Source organism: Mus caroli, chromosome 12 (assembly GCF_900094665.2).
Source record: "Mus caroli chromosome 12, CAROLI_EIJ_v1.1, whole genome shotgun sequence".
NCBI lineage: Eukaryota > Metazoa > Chordata > Mammalia > Rodentia > Muridae > Mus > Mus caroli.
Window position 1 is genome coordinate 49,279,819 of NC_034581.1, and position 16,251 is coordinate 49,296,069.

Below are 16,251 nucleotides of genomic sequence, written 5' to 3' on the forward strand. Positions count from 1 at the left end.
CCTGCCTCTCTGCAGCTAGTTTACTATACTCTGGGCTGTTCTCACACATCCCTGCCTCTCTGCAGCTAGTTTACTATACTCTGGGCTGTTCTCACTCTATTGGCAATCAAGTCCCTGTGGGCTTACTTTTTTCACATAACATTGTTCAAATACACAAACACTAAATATGTACTTTATGGGGAAAAATGATATCAGCGTTAGCTTGCAGTGGGGTATGGGCATGTTACTGCACAGCATCCCATTCAATGTGAACGACTCGACTAACTACAGGAGGTAAGCCGAACACTGACTTCTTCAGACAGATATTGCCTCTCCCTCCGAGTTACACGCTGCTCACTCCTCAGGGCTCCTGCAAATCTTGGGTATTGATTCTCTGGAATGTTGGCCATGTTTCTTCCCCATGTCTCAGCCTGAAGAGGCAGCTAGCCTTCCGTGAGCACTTTTCCCTTTGTGGTATCCACTCTGAAGTACACAAGTTGTCAGCTGGGAGGCTTAGGTGTGTAGTCAGAACATTCTGTGGCCATGTTCTTACTAATTCTCCCTCATGGGTATCAGGGATCTGTCTATTCAAGGCAACAAGCTAAGGACTGGGAATGTTAAGTAGATCATCCCGCTCCACGTTAACACTCAGTGGTGAGACCAAGGAGAGAAGAAGTAAGAGAACCAACCTTTGTTTGCCAAGGCAAAGGCTAAGCCAGTGCTTCACCTTATACCTACCTCAAGAGTAGCTGCCTAGGTTATGCCTGTTTTACTTTCGCTTTGAGCACATCAGTTCCACATACCTACCAGGTTCTATAGCCCGCAAGTCAGGATTGTTGTCCTTGAACTACTTGGAATGCTATAAAATACTCTTCTTTTCAGACTAAACCAAAACCAAATGAAACACCAACATAGAACCGCTATAACTGGAAAGTGATAAGGATGGGATTCAGAGGGACCCCAGGACCCCTGACCATGAGGCCTAGCCAAAGCCTCAGTGAATCTGTGGATTACTTCCAATTACCTTCAAATCATGTATTTCATCGTAGAATCAAGGGGTCCATGACCTCCTTGGATCTGGGACAATGATCTTTCAATCTGAAACCCTTGTTACCAACTTCCATTTATCATAGTTTATCAATTTGCATCTTGGTCAAGCTTATGTGTTATTGCTGATACATATGCTGTATTTCTCCTTCTAATTCTGGTCCTAAAAGACCAGAATTGATTGCCCAAGCATAGGCTTCTGTTAATGGAATGAATGGTATGTACCAAGGGTTAGCCGCCATCCATTACCCTGGGAACTTGGCAAACCTTTCTGAACCAGGTTGCCTCTCAAAACATGTTTAACATCGTTTATCCATTTGCAAGTCTGTTCATTTGGTCAATATCTATGTAGGACATTGACCTACATTTATAGCAGTGAAGTAGATACACATGGCTTCTTCCCTCAGAAAACTGATATTAATACACATATCTTTGATGAAGGTCTGTTTATGCCATACTTGCCTTGTTTGAAACACTCCCTTTGCTTAACCTTGACAGCAGGAAAGACGGCATTATGGTTATTACCTTTATAATTGAAGAAATACATGCAACTTGCCCAAGAAGAAGAGAGGTAATGATTTTCATCCAAAGCCATTTCCATAGAAAGGTGTTAGAAAGGCCCCCACAGCAGAGCTCACTTTGTGTATAATTAGCCCTAAAACTAAGTCTGACTACCCCAAATACACAGCTGGGTGCTCTAATCCAAGCAGTGTGCCTTGACTGGCTAGCCACTCTAAACTGTGCCTCTTCATGCATTCAGTAGAAAAAGCTAGAACTCGCTAGTGTCAATCACAGGAGTTCACCCCAAACCTCTTACATAGTGTGGACATTTTGGCAGTAAATGCAACGAACAGCTTACCAGAAGTTTGTTTTCAACAACCTCTAGTTCATCCAGTGATACAAAGAAAAACAGTACATCTACCATGATAATGCCTCATTAATGAATTGAAATTGAGATGTTGTGGGTTTGTTTCTATTTTTGCTTATGTGAGGGCTTTTGAGACAATAGAGTGAATACCTAGAAAATCAAAGGACTGTTCACTGATAGAATAAACAAACAAACAAACTCCAAGGCCCCAGAATGGATTTCATTAATGTGTAAACCTTGAACATTTGACATAGGAAAAATCCGGTCCACCTTCTCCCAGCACTGAAACTTTGAGAGGAATTGGTTTTCTACTTGGAAGAAATAGGTCAGATACGTAAAACACATACGAGCTGTAGGAGGTAGCACTTTCAAAGAGTCTTAGTCCATGTCACTCAAAAGGGCCTTGGGATGCTCCAATACATATGCTACATGTACCACTAAAACAAAAAAAGGAAGGACTGAACATCTGGGATTAAGAAGAACAACCAACAGAAGTAATAAACTAGAATACACGCTAGTTTGCCTGTTCCTCAGTGAGGAAAGGGTAAGCTAAGAAGTCATGCTGTCCTCTGCTGAGACCCTCAATTCTCATTAAGAACGGGGTTCTGGCAGCTAAGTGTACCAGCTCCAAGCTACCGCCATCGGCTCATGCTCCAGCTTCTAAACGCTGTATCCATTACCACTGAGGCCTCCATGTTCATTTATAGATAAAGAGCAAGCTGTGTTGGTGTGTCTATAAACAGTGCTTGTGAACCCTGATTTATCTTTGTCTTGGTTTTGTCTTCTGTTTTTGTATTCCTCTCAGAATGGACAGCGTGAACTTTTCCATTTGCAAAAAAGCGTTTAATCAACAGTCAATGTTTTGAATCAGATTAAAGCCACAAATACTTTGAGAGCTGGATATTTGTTCTGTCCTGCTAGATGTACTCATTTTATCTGGTGAAGGACAATGCAAAGCCACATGTGCACTGATTCCCTTGCAGTAGGCGAGTATGCTAATGGTCATGAGTGGTGAATGTTTATCTTAAAAGATCCTCAGCTCTTCCCCAGAATTCTCCCCCTTCTCTTTTGACACATTAAAAACGAAAAACAAACAAACAAACCGAAAAAACAGAAATCATCTGTGAGGCTGTTTTATTTGTCTGTATTTTCAGAGCAGCACATTTACATACTCTTGAAGGCAATCAATATATGCAAGTCCAGGTCTTCCAAGAGCCCTTAATTATACAGCTAAGAATGTATTCACATGTAATACTTGTGTTTCTGAAATGTCTCCCCCACCCCACCCTTTTTAACTGCCATGTAAGACTCTGAAAGCAAAGAGTAAAATCAAGAGTGTAACAGGCAAGTGCACAGTGAGTTGTTAAATGTGATGGCAAAATAAAAAAAAAAAAATTTAAAAAGCAAAAGCTCAGTCAGTATGATCAGTAAAGGGGGAAAAAGGCAGCCAGGCAAACTGTCTATCATGTGATGAAATTTGACAGTAGGGATTATGGCTTTGATGGACCAGAACAGCTAATAGAAGAAGCTGACATTTTTGAAACCCTGCTAATTAAGGGTTCCTTCCTTAATATTAAAATAAAGTCTTTGTCTGGGTTTTATGGTTGGAGAATCAGGTGTTTTCATTAATATATGCCAGTCAGTCTTAATAAGCTTGGAGGGCAGAGGAAGTTATTATTGAGTGACCTTCTACAAAATAAGCATGTTGCTAAGGGCTCTAACCCTGCCCCGTTCAGACTGATGAATCTCATTTCCAATGCAAAAGCTTCACAAGAAATCCAAGTACTCTCTGTGCAATCACAGAAAATAATCCTTGTGTCTCTTGTAATGTCCAGAATTGCCACTTACTACACTACTACTGTACAATGAATATTACAATACATATTATTTTTCTACCACAATTGTCTACATTTCTGAATTGCCCAGAATAGAAAAAAACTTATTGTGAAGACACTTGTATTGAAAAGTCAGCTCATTTTAATACCTTTCAAATAGTCATCTACTCTGTTCATGAATTATAATGCCTAGAATACATCTGACAATACTGGCTTTGAAAAGGAGATATGTCTATATTATTACATATTCATTTTCAAATAGATTTCAAACAGATTTTAAACCATTCATTGAAATTCATTGAAATGATAAATTCACAGTTGGATTTTGATTGACTCTTAATCCAATTTTACTTTTGATAAGTTTTTACCCTTCCCCTCACACCCACCCCCCAACCCTTCTCAGCCAATGAAGTTCTCTGCTCCTCTGTTGGATTTTAAAGCAGAGCTAATAGGGTATGGTAAAACTCGAAGGTTTTGATGACTGTATATAAAAGTTGTCAAAAAGAATTCATAAATTAAATTGAAATCTGTAAAGCAACATAGTATTGGGTGATTGAGCTTGTTGATTCCTAGCATGCCCAGGTGTGGCTTATGCATCCAAGATCCATGGTCACTGACTGTTGCTTCACGATCTCAAACAAAGCCTGAAAGAAGTTTTCAGTTACTGGGCTGTGTGTCCATCACTAGATCACAGAAACCTGAGGCCATCAGTTGGGACTCTTGAAGTTTTATGCTTGTCAAAGCAGCAAAGGTTGAGTTGCACCACTGTGGGTAGACTCAAGGCCAGGCAAAATGACACAAGCCCACCGAATTCTCTCTGGGAATGAAGGAAACTAAATTAAAACATGGCAAAGTGCACCATGGATTTTAAGCTCACCAATGAGTGGAAACCCATCTATTATAAACTGACTGTATCCAAGCATGTCAGATATGGGAATAAATATGGGATCCAGGCCTTGAGCTAGTGTTTCTCATTCTACAATAGGGCAGTTGTCATTGAGGTGTGGATTTGAGAAGAAAAAAATGTAATATTCCTATAAAGGATTACACAACACTGTTCAACATTTTTAAAGAGGGAAAAGGTAATAAACTATATCATACATCCTTCTCCTTGGAGCCAAGATCAAGCATCCGGGGTTTATTGAAGCCCTCCTAATGCTTTCCCAGCATCCTCTGCTTCTCCCAGTAGTGAAGTACACCACCAGGGCCTTTGTAAGAACCTCACAGCCAGCTTCCGCTCTTGATTGCTCTCAGCCTTGTCATCTCAGAAAACTATGCCTTCTGTGCAGTACAGGAACATTGTTGACCTAGATGCTTTTGGTTCTCAGCCACCTTGGGATACATCCATAGAACTGTGGATTATGAAAAAAATGGTATCCACATCACCCAGAAGTCTCTTAAAATGAAGAATGTTAGACTCTACCCCAGATCCATAGAGCTAGAATATCCAGGGTCCCATAGCCCCACCTTTGGGAAATCCTAGAGGGATCTAGAGAGATTTAAGTAGCATTGACTTCAAATGCTCATATCACACACTAGCCACACACTACACTGACCCATGCTCTTCTCAGACCCCTTTACTCAGCATGTGTCTGTCTTACCTCATCACAGTGCACCATTAACTCCTTGGGGGTCAGAAACTTAATTTTCATGCCTATCCCTCCATATGGAAGTGATCAATAAGAGTTGGCTAGCTGATTAAATCTAGACGCTCAGTTCTTTTATTTGAACAGCATCTCTCTGCTTCTGTTGTTTTATTCTCTTACATCTCCTCCGTCTTCCCTGTCATTTTGGGGGTACTCTAGTACTTCATATTTTAGTTCAGGGATTCATGTTCCAGGATAGTGCTGTCCAACAGAAGCATTGCAAACCTCACGTGTAATTTAAAAATGTCCAAGTAGCCACTTTTTAAAAAGCAAATTAGTTTTAATGATGTGATATTCAGTACCCCTACCCTTTTTGCTTTTCTTTTGTTTTTGTTTGCCTTGTTCTAAATCTTTAAGACCTGGTGCTCATTTTATACTTACCAGTTCATTATAGTTCAGAAGCAGCTGTATTGTAAGTGTGCAGATACTGTATTAGGCAATGTAGCTCTTATAAAAAAAATTCAAGAATAAATACCATAAGTGACTATGAGATTAACCCCCTAGATAAAATGCCAGACTAATCATGTGTAACTGGCATATTTTTCTAGTCAGACAGCACATTGAGTTCTCAAAAGGACATGGCGTCCTCTTGAGGACACACCACGCTGCCCTCCCAGGTACCTGACGAATGCACACTCATCTCCGCAAATGGGATAGATCATTTCTTCTGAGCAGTGTTCTTCACTTACCACTTCCATTTATGCTTCCAGCTGTAACAAGACTAACTCGGCCTGTTCTTAAACATGTGTGCCTTTGGCCTATTCCTTTGCAACAGCCCCTAGAGAAGCTCTGAGTACTGTCTCACTTCAGAGAAAAGAGCTTCCATAGTCACCAAGAGTTACAACTGCCAAAATACAGTCATAGAAATGAGGTACCTGGGCCACAGTTCCCACGAGTCACCCGGGAGCTTCCCAGGACTTGCCTACATACACTATCAGAGAAGGCTGTAGACAGGTTAGTCTGTTCACAGATTTGGGGACTTTATTCCTCCTTGTTCATGTGTGTGGATCAACACTCAAGCCTCCTCAAGTGACCTGACCATTCTCTTTCTTCTGTGACTAAAATACTCAATATCTGCCTTGCATCTTCTTGAAATAGAAGTTTTAGAAAGTTCAAACAGGAATGGGAAGGGAGTATGAGCACTTGGTTATTTTAAACAGAGAGCCTGTGACTTGTGCATATTGGTCCAGTCTGGCATCAGGCGAGCAGGGCATCAGGCGAGCAAGGCATCAGGTGAGCAGGAGCCAAAGCATCAGGCAAGCAGGAGCCTCCTTGTGGATTGCTTTCTCTACATGTAAACATAAAGTTACTCTGCTCAGCTTTTCTGGTGAGATTCCTGTTATTGCTTGTGTTCTTGTTGGTCTCATTTTCCCCCTTTCTCCTCTCTTTTTCTTCTGTGTCCCTTAAACATCCTGCCTGAGCTCTTAGTGAGGAACGCCATTGGAGATCCTTCACAGAGTGTCCCTTTAAAAACTCAAGAATGATTAATTAGATTGCGTGTGTTTTATTATTTATTATGGTTTATGTGATGATTATCTGTGTGCATTAACCATAGCCAAGGTTTCAGTCATATAAGCCACACTGTTTTACTGTGACTGGAATAAAATAAAAACCGCTCTGTCTAAACTCTTAAAATATATAGGAAACCCAAGCCCAGAACTATTATAGTTTCTCTAATCCAATTACCGCTCTCTGAACTGAAAGGGCTGTTAAATTTCAATCTTATTGTTTTGTTGTTGTTGCTGTTGCTGTTGTTGTTGTTATTGTTGGGTTTTGTCTTATTTGTTTGTTTTGGTTTTTGATTTTTCACTGTTGGTCACATGGCCAAAAAAAGGGGAAGGGGCAAAAAAAGTAGCTGTGAGAATAAAAGAAAAATGATTAAACAAAACTCAGGATATACAGATAGTAAAGTCTGGCTTTGCCAAGTGAATCCTGATTTAAATAGCAAATAGTGAAGCATGTAAATTTTGAGGATAATGGATTAACTATGCCAATATCAAGTATTTTATGTTGGTTGGTCTCCTTACTTCCAAGGTAATAAAGATGCTTTCAAAGTGACATCTTACTATCCATCTGATCTTCAGGGAAGAGATGCTTGACTTCAGCTACCTTGCAGCTAGTGTTCCTTTCTCGGCAACATTTCCATTTTCTCTGTGGGGTAACCTCCCTGGTGCCCTCTCCCCTCCCGGTGCTGTGATAAATACTGAAAAGTTGGCCTTTCTTGCCCTGCAGATGAGTTAAAACTTCAAAAATCTGGAAACAACCATGTAAAACAGGCTTTAAACACTCCTGATTTGGTCACATTCACAAACCTCTGGGCTCATTCCTCTGACAGAGGGTCCACTCGGCGTGAAGGAGCTCAACTCTCTTCTTTCAGCTGGTGCCTCTCACTGAAAGGGAAAGACAATGACATTCCAAACCATCCTAAAACCACCGCTTCCAACACATGCAGTGACATCAGTGCTGTGATGACCAGGGCTTGTAATGGTGCACATCTCTTACTGGGTGAAAGTGGAGCAATCTCAAAGAGCCTGCTGTTTATTTTCCCGGAGACTGTTTCTGTAAAGATTTAAGCATTCTCTGTTGGAATCTTTACTGTGCAGAATCCCCCTTGGAGCTTTTCTGAAAACTTAGCAATCCATGCCAATTATGATCAGTTTAACTCATCGGGAATGAGAGTCACAGAGGTGTAGATACCACTGTCCAGAGCCACTCTGCCAGTCCTTGCCAGTCTGTGCCGATTTGTGCCAGTCATCTTGTGGGCCCTTGTTCACTTTGAGGGTAAGGAGGCATCCTGGCATTCTCCCGCCCTTCTTAGGGTCCAGAGTGGGTTGTACAGTAAGGTTCTGCAAGCTGCTATTGCAGTCTCTAGTCAGGTACTCCAGGGGTTATAGGAAAGTGAATAAAAACAAAAATAAAATGTACTTGGCCTCACCAGTTCCCACAGGAATGGAAATGTTTATTTCTGAAGATAAAATAAACACAGGCTGTGGTATCTTTCAGCGCACACTCTTGTGAATGAAAACTCTGGCAGCGTCTCTCTGAACAGAGTGGGTTCATTTTCTTATTTGATGACACTGAAAGGTTTTCATTCCACCTCACTGTTCCGATACAGAACCTTCCTTTCTTCTTGTTCTACTAATTTATACACGCATTTCTGTAACGGACCTAAGGCTTTTATGCGTTTTTTTTCTTCAGATAAGTCAGCAAATACATAGAATGAGACAGAGCAGTAAAGAACATCAACTTTCTGTCAAAACAGCTCATAAATATTCAGTAGAGTTCTGCAATATGTAGGAAGTTATGAAGATGGCATTAAGATACCAGTAAATCCAAAGAAAACCTATGCTAATCAAGCTATCATATCTTATTATATTTTATTCCCTTATCACTTTATTATCCTTCAATAACATAAATGTGACCCCCCCCCAAAAAAAAAGAAAACAGCAAATAAATCCTAACCTGCTAGGGTGAGATAGAATTTCTACCTTATCCTGGGTCAGGATTTTCTAACCAGGATGTTAAGGTCTCTTGGTAGATCTGATAGCCTAACCTAGGAGACAGCTCCCAAGCCATCTTTCTCTCTCAGGAGTGATTTTTGAACACTGTTAGCATCCTCTGAGGAGTGGGCTGGGCTGGAGAAAAACCCAGTTGAGAGTACCACCAGTCATCACTTTGCAAGGCCCTCAAGAAAAATCTGTAAGTGTCTTCCAAAAGAGTTGTGGCATTCTATCTTAAATCATAAGCCTTGAAAAATAATGTTTTTTTTATATAAAAAAACCAACCCTGTATTATTTCTAAGATGAAAGACATTTAAATGCCTGAAACATGGGCTTAAAGAAATCCTCTCATGGGTTCACTGATGGTCCCTTGCATAAACCAAACCTTCTCAGTCAAAGGGGCCTTGGACTCACCAGGAGCCCTGTCAGGACACTGCTATAGTTAAAAAGCATATTGCTCACCCCAGGGGATCAAGCCATGGCTATTGACATGCTTGCTTGATGTTCAAAAAGACAAATTAGTCCTTCATCTTAGCTATCAGCAGGGCACATGACCCTACATGGCAAAGTCAACTCAAAGCATTGTATAATATGTATACAATTTTCTACAAAACTTCAGTTACAAAATCAACTCTGTCCAGAGTGGAAATTACTTGCAAGCTAATAGATCATGAAGATTCATTTGAGGGAAAGCTGTATAGTTTAGTTAGACTATGGGCTGTGGTTTATCCTGGAGCCTTGAGTGGGTATATCTAGGCAGAAAGAGTCTGAACAAAATGAGATGTCCAGATTTAGATACGTATTGCCCATCCTCTATCTGCTGCTGCCAATACTCTTTCAGTTGATTGTTGTTGCTGTTGTGGTTGTTGTTGTTGGTTGTTGTTGGTGATGTTGTTATTGTTACTGCTGCTGCTGCTGTTGTTTATTGTTGTGGTGGTTGTTTATTGTTTTTGTCATCGCTGTTATTGTTTGTTGTTGTTGCTACTGCTACTGCTGTTGTTTGTTGTTATTGCTTGTTGTTTGTTCTTGTTGCTGTCTTTGTTGTTGCTGCTGCTGCTGCTGCTGCTGTTGTTGTTGAATACTCTAAGCCATGCAAGAAACCTGTTAGTTTTTTGACATTATTCACCCCAGGCATGGTAACATGAGCCTGTAATATGAACACTACATAGGTTGAGGCAGGAGGATTGTGATTTCAGCACCAGTCTGAACTAGAAAACTTTGGTCTCAAAAAACAATAGCAAAACTGAGTCACTCTATGGGGGTAAAGTTAGTCCTTGTGGTCAAAGGTAGAAACAAGGCAATGGCCTGCCTCTGTCTCCTTGAGCACAGAAAACCATTCAAAGATCTCTGGGTCTGTTTCCTGAGTTGGACAAATGTAACTACCAAATATAGTGATTGAACTTACTATGGAATGAAGAGGTTCTTAAATTTGCCCTAAATGTCATTTGAGCCAATGAGAGTATCCCACTAAGGGTAGAAAGCTACCATTTTCCATGATGAAGATCCTATTGAAGGGCTAGGGATACAACCAACAAGTCACACTGGATGGAATTACTCACAGATTCTACTCTTTGTGATTTGAAAGGATCTTCATAGTTCTTGTAAAGTGTGTTTTAATTCAGATAATGAGGACATGGAGTGTGAGGTTTGGAAATTAGCCATCTAACTGTTTTTCCTTAAACTGGAAACAAAAATGGGTAGAAGAAGATGACCACTGGGCTCTTAAAAGAATTCCTCAAAGCCGCACTTTCTCAGCGCTTGTCTAATTCTATCCTCAGTCAAATTCAGCTGGGTCTACAGAAAAAAGGTCTGGCTGTTCATGTACCTAGCAAGGGTTTACTAGGAATGAACACATTATTGTACTATATTGTAACACATTTTACAGACTAATACACTATAGCCATAATAACATAGTAATAACACTTAGGAGAAAGAAAACCAATTTAAGCTTGATTTAGTTAATCATGAATCAAATGATCTTGTTTTAGATCTAACTCTCTGCACATTTTATGCAACAAACGTCTGAAACAGATGAACAAGATAAAACAGGTCCAGTGGGTGAGCATTTTTGAAAAATTAGCAATGAGGGGGTTAACAGTACCCCACTGGTAATGGATTGCAGTTTTACTTTTTCTGCTCGAAACTAACAGGAAGTAGTGTCTACCCATTGGGCAACAAACCAAAGTCTTCATTTCTGTAGTCTGCTTTACAACATCAAATTTCGTGGCAGTAAACACAGATTTAATCTGTCTGCCAGACCAGTCTTCATAAGAAAAAAAAAATTAACATTTAGGTTCAGAAAATTGCAGACTGAGTTTACCAATTGGACTTAGTCTCCTTCTAGCCCTAAGGATCTGGATAAACTTGAAACAGCATTTCAACTTCTGAGAACTATGGTTTTGCCAGTTAAAGTTGGAGGCCATAATAGGTAGTCCTTAAGTCTTTTTCCTGTTCTAAACAGCAGTGCCCTGGAGGCAGTCCTGAGACCACTGGAATTGTCAGGCAAGTGTATGGTGTGATGACTGGAACAGGTAACACTCTGGAAGACTGGCGGTGAATGTTAAGCTGGCTGCCGACTACCCCCATGTCTGTTTGGGAGTAGACAGCCTCCTTCTGCATTTTCCTTAGGTCTAAGAGTCCAACTACAAAAAAATCCTGAGTCCCAAGAGTCTGGCAGGTCGCCTGCACTTAGCCCACTTCCTGAGAACTCAGTGTGGTCTTCTCTACACAAGAGAGGATGACAGAAGGATTCAGAGTCCCTTGCTCAGCCTATTGGGCTACAAATGCTGCTTGAGAAGTGAGAGCCACTGGAACAGACCCAGCCCAATTCTGTCTCAACAACTAGCCCTTTCCACTATTTTAGATTCTTTTTCTTTGACATGGGGGTGAGCATAGCAGTTTGGAATATTTTATGAGATAAAGCAAAGAATATGGACATAGGAATGCACACATGTAAATCTTAGCACTTTGGAAGTAGTGGCAGGTAGAAGGTCACCACAATTTCTAGGATATCTTGATTGACATCTGAGAGTTACAGAATAGTCAAAAGCTACACAGTAAGCTCTTGGGTCGGGTGGGGGAAGCACATTCACAGAGCAAATAGGGAATGATACTATTATTCTAGTATTTATAGTTAGGTCTCACAAGACATCACCATCGTTGTAGCCCCTGCTAGTTGAAATGATGTCCCAATGTGACAACACAAACCCAAGCTATGTAGCAATATCTACTCTATGCTCATCTGTTCTTATCCACCAAACAGTCACAAAAGTGGTCATTTTAATGTACTGCATTTCCTCTCTGTGTGTATGTGTGCATGCATCTGTGTGTCTGTGCCATGCCATCTGTCTGTGTCCCATTCCATATCATACACTCAAAGGCCAGACAACAACTTGCAGAGAGGTCAGCTCTTTTCTTCTACCATAAGACTTCTAGGAATCAATCTGAAGATTGCTATGCTTGGCAGCAAGTGTCTCCACCCACTAAGCCATCTTGCCAACCCAAGAGAGTTTTGTTTTTCTCACAGAGTGATGATCCCCCTGCATGGCCTCACTGGATTTTCAAGATAGAGCTGTGGGGCAAGGAAGCCATAACTTGTCTTCTCTTTGATCTAAAGGCTGTAGCCCTGCATCTTTACCAAGAAATAGCACTGCAAATAGAATGCACTGTGCAAGGTGTCCCTATTGTTCCCCATAGCACCTAGCTTCCAGTTTGCAACAGTAGACTGGAGTCCAAAGACATTACAGGAATTGTCCAAGGCCACACAGCTTCCCAGGAGAAGCTTCTGATCTCAAATTCAGGTTATGACTCCAAGTAGCCTGTACCACACACCATACTTGTAAGATCAACCACATAGATAGATATATGAAGGCTGTGGCAGTGTCAACTCACCACTATCAACTTCTCCATCAATTGAGGTTTCATTTTATTTTTATTAGATAGATAGATAGATAGATAGATAGATAGATAGATAGATAGATAGATAGATAGATAGACTGTGTGTGCGTATGTGTGTGTGTGTGTGTGTGTGTGTGTATGTGTATGTATCCAAAGCCCCCTCCAAGAGCAGTCTGTGCTCCTAACTGCTTAGTCATCTCTCCAGCCCCAATACTGGGTTTTCAGTGCAGGACTCCATGTGTGCACTGAAGTAGAGGATCCTTGCTGCTATATACCGTTGGGCATGCTGTGACTTAACCTTGCTCTACATAAACCAGCTTCCTGGGAAGGAAGGATCTATACCTCCAGGAAAAGCAAGTTGTAAAGACCTTGGCTACTGCTCTGTAGGGCTGGTTTTCATGAACAGTCAATAACCAGAACCCTAAAAATATTTCCCTAGGGTTTTAATCTTGTCACAGTCTGTGGTATGTGTCTGAAGGTCACAGAAATATTCCAGTAACACACTGGGGTCTCAGAAGAGTGCAGTGCTTTGATTGGACTCCATGTGCAGTGCGTGACTTCCACATAGCCACTAATCCCCAAACAAAATAACCATCAAGAAATATTAAAACACACATTTTATTAGTTTCATTTAATTTCTTAATTGCACAAAGTCAGTTTACCCATTTATTACTGTGTGAAGTGCCTAGAGGCAAGGCGCACATTAAAGGGATTATTCCCATGTAATCCCCCCCTCCCAGAGGGTAGGAGCTGATCACTGTGAATCCCAATGTGCTCTCTGTCAGAGTACCAAGTGGAAGAAATAGGTATTGTAATATGATATAGTCAGAAGCAGAATAAAGTAAGAGAGTGTAATTTAATATCTGCAGAAAGTACCCTATTTTCGGTAAAAGTTGGGCGAGCCTTTTTCTGGAAAAGCTATTACCCAAACTGAATTTTGCCTTCTCCTTTCCTGGTTCTGCCTCTGCTAATTGATAGATGTTGAAGACGTATAGCCTGTTAAGATTTTAATCAAATGCTGTCTGCAGGTAGATGTGATCATCTTCCCCAGACTGGAAGTGCTGATGGTCGTGATTGATCTGAGCATCCCACTCTCTGTGACAGTTTGCCCTCCCTTCCTTCCTGGCAGGAGACATTTGGTAGAGTTTGGAAAGATGCTGCCTATTAAACAGCAAAGAGGTAGGAAGTGAGTTAGGTGATTATACCCCCAAGAAACGGGATGCTCTGCAAACTTCCATGGCTCACCATAGCTGGCCTGAGCCTATCACACTGCAAAGGACAGGGGAACCCATTAGTGACCCAGACAGAGCTTTTTCTTGCCCTGCTGGTGACATGCCTACTCCTGCTGCAGTACCCACAGTGTGAGGACATTCTGTCAGAAGCATTAAGGCTGGCCTCAGGAAGAGTTAAAAGTCTGAGCATTCTGAGAGTTTGAGAGGAAGGCTGGTCCTTGCAAACACCTTCTCCCCCACCTGAAGGAGGTGACCCGTTCACAGAGGCCATGTTTGACAGCACTGAAATAGTCATCCCCTTCTTCTGATACTTCATATTCACCCTATGTTCTTGGAGACAGCATCGTTCAAAGACAAAATAAAACACTTTTTAAAGCCCTCGAGGAGCTTTCTACCACGTATTTTATTAGACTGAAGGCAAAACAAGCTGATACCAGCAGAAAAAAAAATGGCTGCTTCAGACCCCAGCCGACCCTTTTTTGCATGGAAAATTCTCCATATGATTACAGAGCTAATGAGTGATATTTAATGAAAACATTATGCCTTTGCATATATTTGTAAGAGGCACTTCGTACATTTAAGCTTACATAGAAATAAAAGGATATGTATTTTTAAAAAAATCTTAGAAATCTGTGTATTTAAAAGAAAGACTTGCCTGCTATCTCTGGCTGTTTCTGGAGCGGTTTTTATACAAAGCACAAACTTCTTCTCAGCATGAAAACTGTAGGACTCAGTCAATCATCCAGTTGACACCAAACATACAAGTATTTGATGATGCGTGGATAAAACAGCTGAACGCAAGGCAGACTTGTCCACATTTCACAGAACGTTTTGGCTCTATGCAAACAACACTGTATGAGAGGGGGAAACTGGGCTAAACAATTGCTAAATAAATACATGTGGAAAAACAACATTCTCTCTCTTCCAAGAATCCTGAAGTATCTGATGATAGAGACTTGGAGCCAAAATGGCTTTTGGGGCCTGTGTCATCCTTCTCTTCTCAGAATCTGTGTCACTGTGTTACTGCATGGAACATGGAAAAGCCCATGACACCTCTCTCTCCACTTCTCTCCCTCTCCAGGTGGAGCTGACAGGTAGCAGCGTCTTTGACTATGTCCACCCTGGGGACCACGTGGAGATGGCAGAGCAGCTGGGCATGAAGCTCCCGCCTGGGCGGGGTCTCCTCTCGCAGGGCACCACAGAGGACGCGGCCAGTTCAGCATCTTCCTCTTCTCAGTCAGAGACCCCTGAGCCAGGTGGGAATTGCAAACCCAATATGTTTGCAGTTGGTGGCTGGTGGGCAGGGCCATCGCTGAATGAGTGTGCTCAAGGTGCCCGTGTGGAGAGACTATAAATAGGGCTAAGGGTATTTAACAATTCCATGCAGCTTTCAGCCCCATGCAGTAATTAAATAAGGAAGAGATTTGAAAATAAGGAGACATTTTAATAAGTGTAATCCAGAGATCTCATTTCAGTTGAACAATACATCTGGAAGGTACGATCTCCTCTGGTTTCTCTTTCAAATTACTAGAAGGAGATCTGCTGGCTTGGAACAGCCTCTCCCCCTTTTCTTCTTACATATTTATTTATTATTCAGCAAAATGTACCCTCTGGCAGAGGCATCTTGAATATTAGCTTGTAGAGAATTAAAAGTATTAGGGATTTGCAGAGATCTTGGTTTCTCTCTTTTTTCTCTTCTTTTCTTTTTCTTTCCTTTCCCTTTTAAAGCATCAGAAGGTACTTGAAAGATGTGAACAGATAAATTAAGGCTAAAAAGAAAACAGAAATGGCTACATTTTCAACCGCCTTTCCGCCCTCAGTCTTTAATTAGATCAATTGTATAGAGGAATGAGCAGAGGTGACATTCCTCATTGGGATTCCTTCCAGGATTCTTATAGACTTTGCATTCAGAATGTTCCCATTTTCATTGTGTTGTACTGATGATAATTTAAGTATTAGGGGAAAATCCATTTATAAATTAAACAAAATGACTTGATATCCATCAGTCCCCTAGTTCATCAAGCTGTTCAAACACGGGGAAGATTGGCTGGTCGGCCCGGGTCTTCCGAGAGCGCTGGTAATTAGATCTGCGAAGGATTTATTCTTTGCTGATTGGGGCTTTAAATTAATTGAAGTTCCACATTTGTGGTTTTGTCCTTTTTGTACTTTTTTAAAGGGGATATTTCATATTCTTGTGTGGTGGAGTGCTTGGCCAAGCAGCAGTGGTTTAAATGTTAATTTTTCTCA

At 41.1% G+C, this 16,251-nt stretch overlaps 1 protein-coding gene across 1 annotated transcript in view; it reads left to right on the top strand.

Moving 5' to 3' along the window:
- Npas3 (neuronal PAS domain protein 3) overlaps nucleotides 1-16,251 on the top strand; it is an 823,498-nt gene that overhangs the window by 686,290 nt on the left and 120,957 nt on the right. Inside the window, exon 6 of the mRNA XM_021178865.2 lies at nucleotides 15,086-15,260. Coding sequence (XP_021034524.1) covers nucleotides 15,086-15,260 — 175 coding nt within the window. The remainder of the gene's footprint in view (nucleotides 1-15,085; nucleotides 15,261-16,251) is intronic.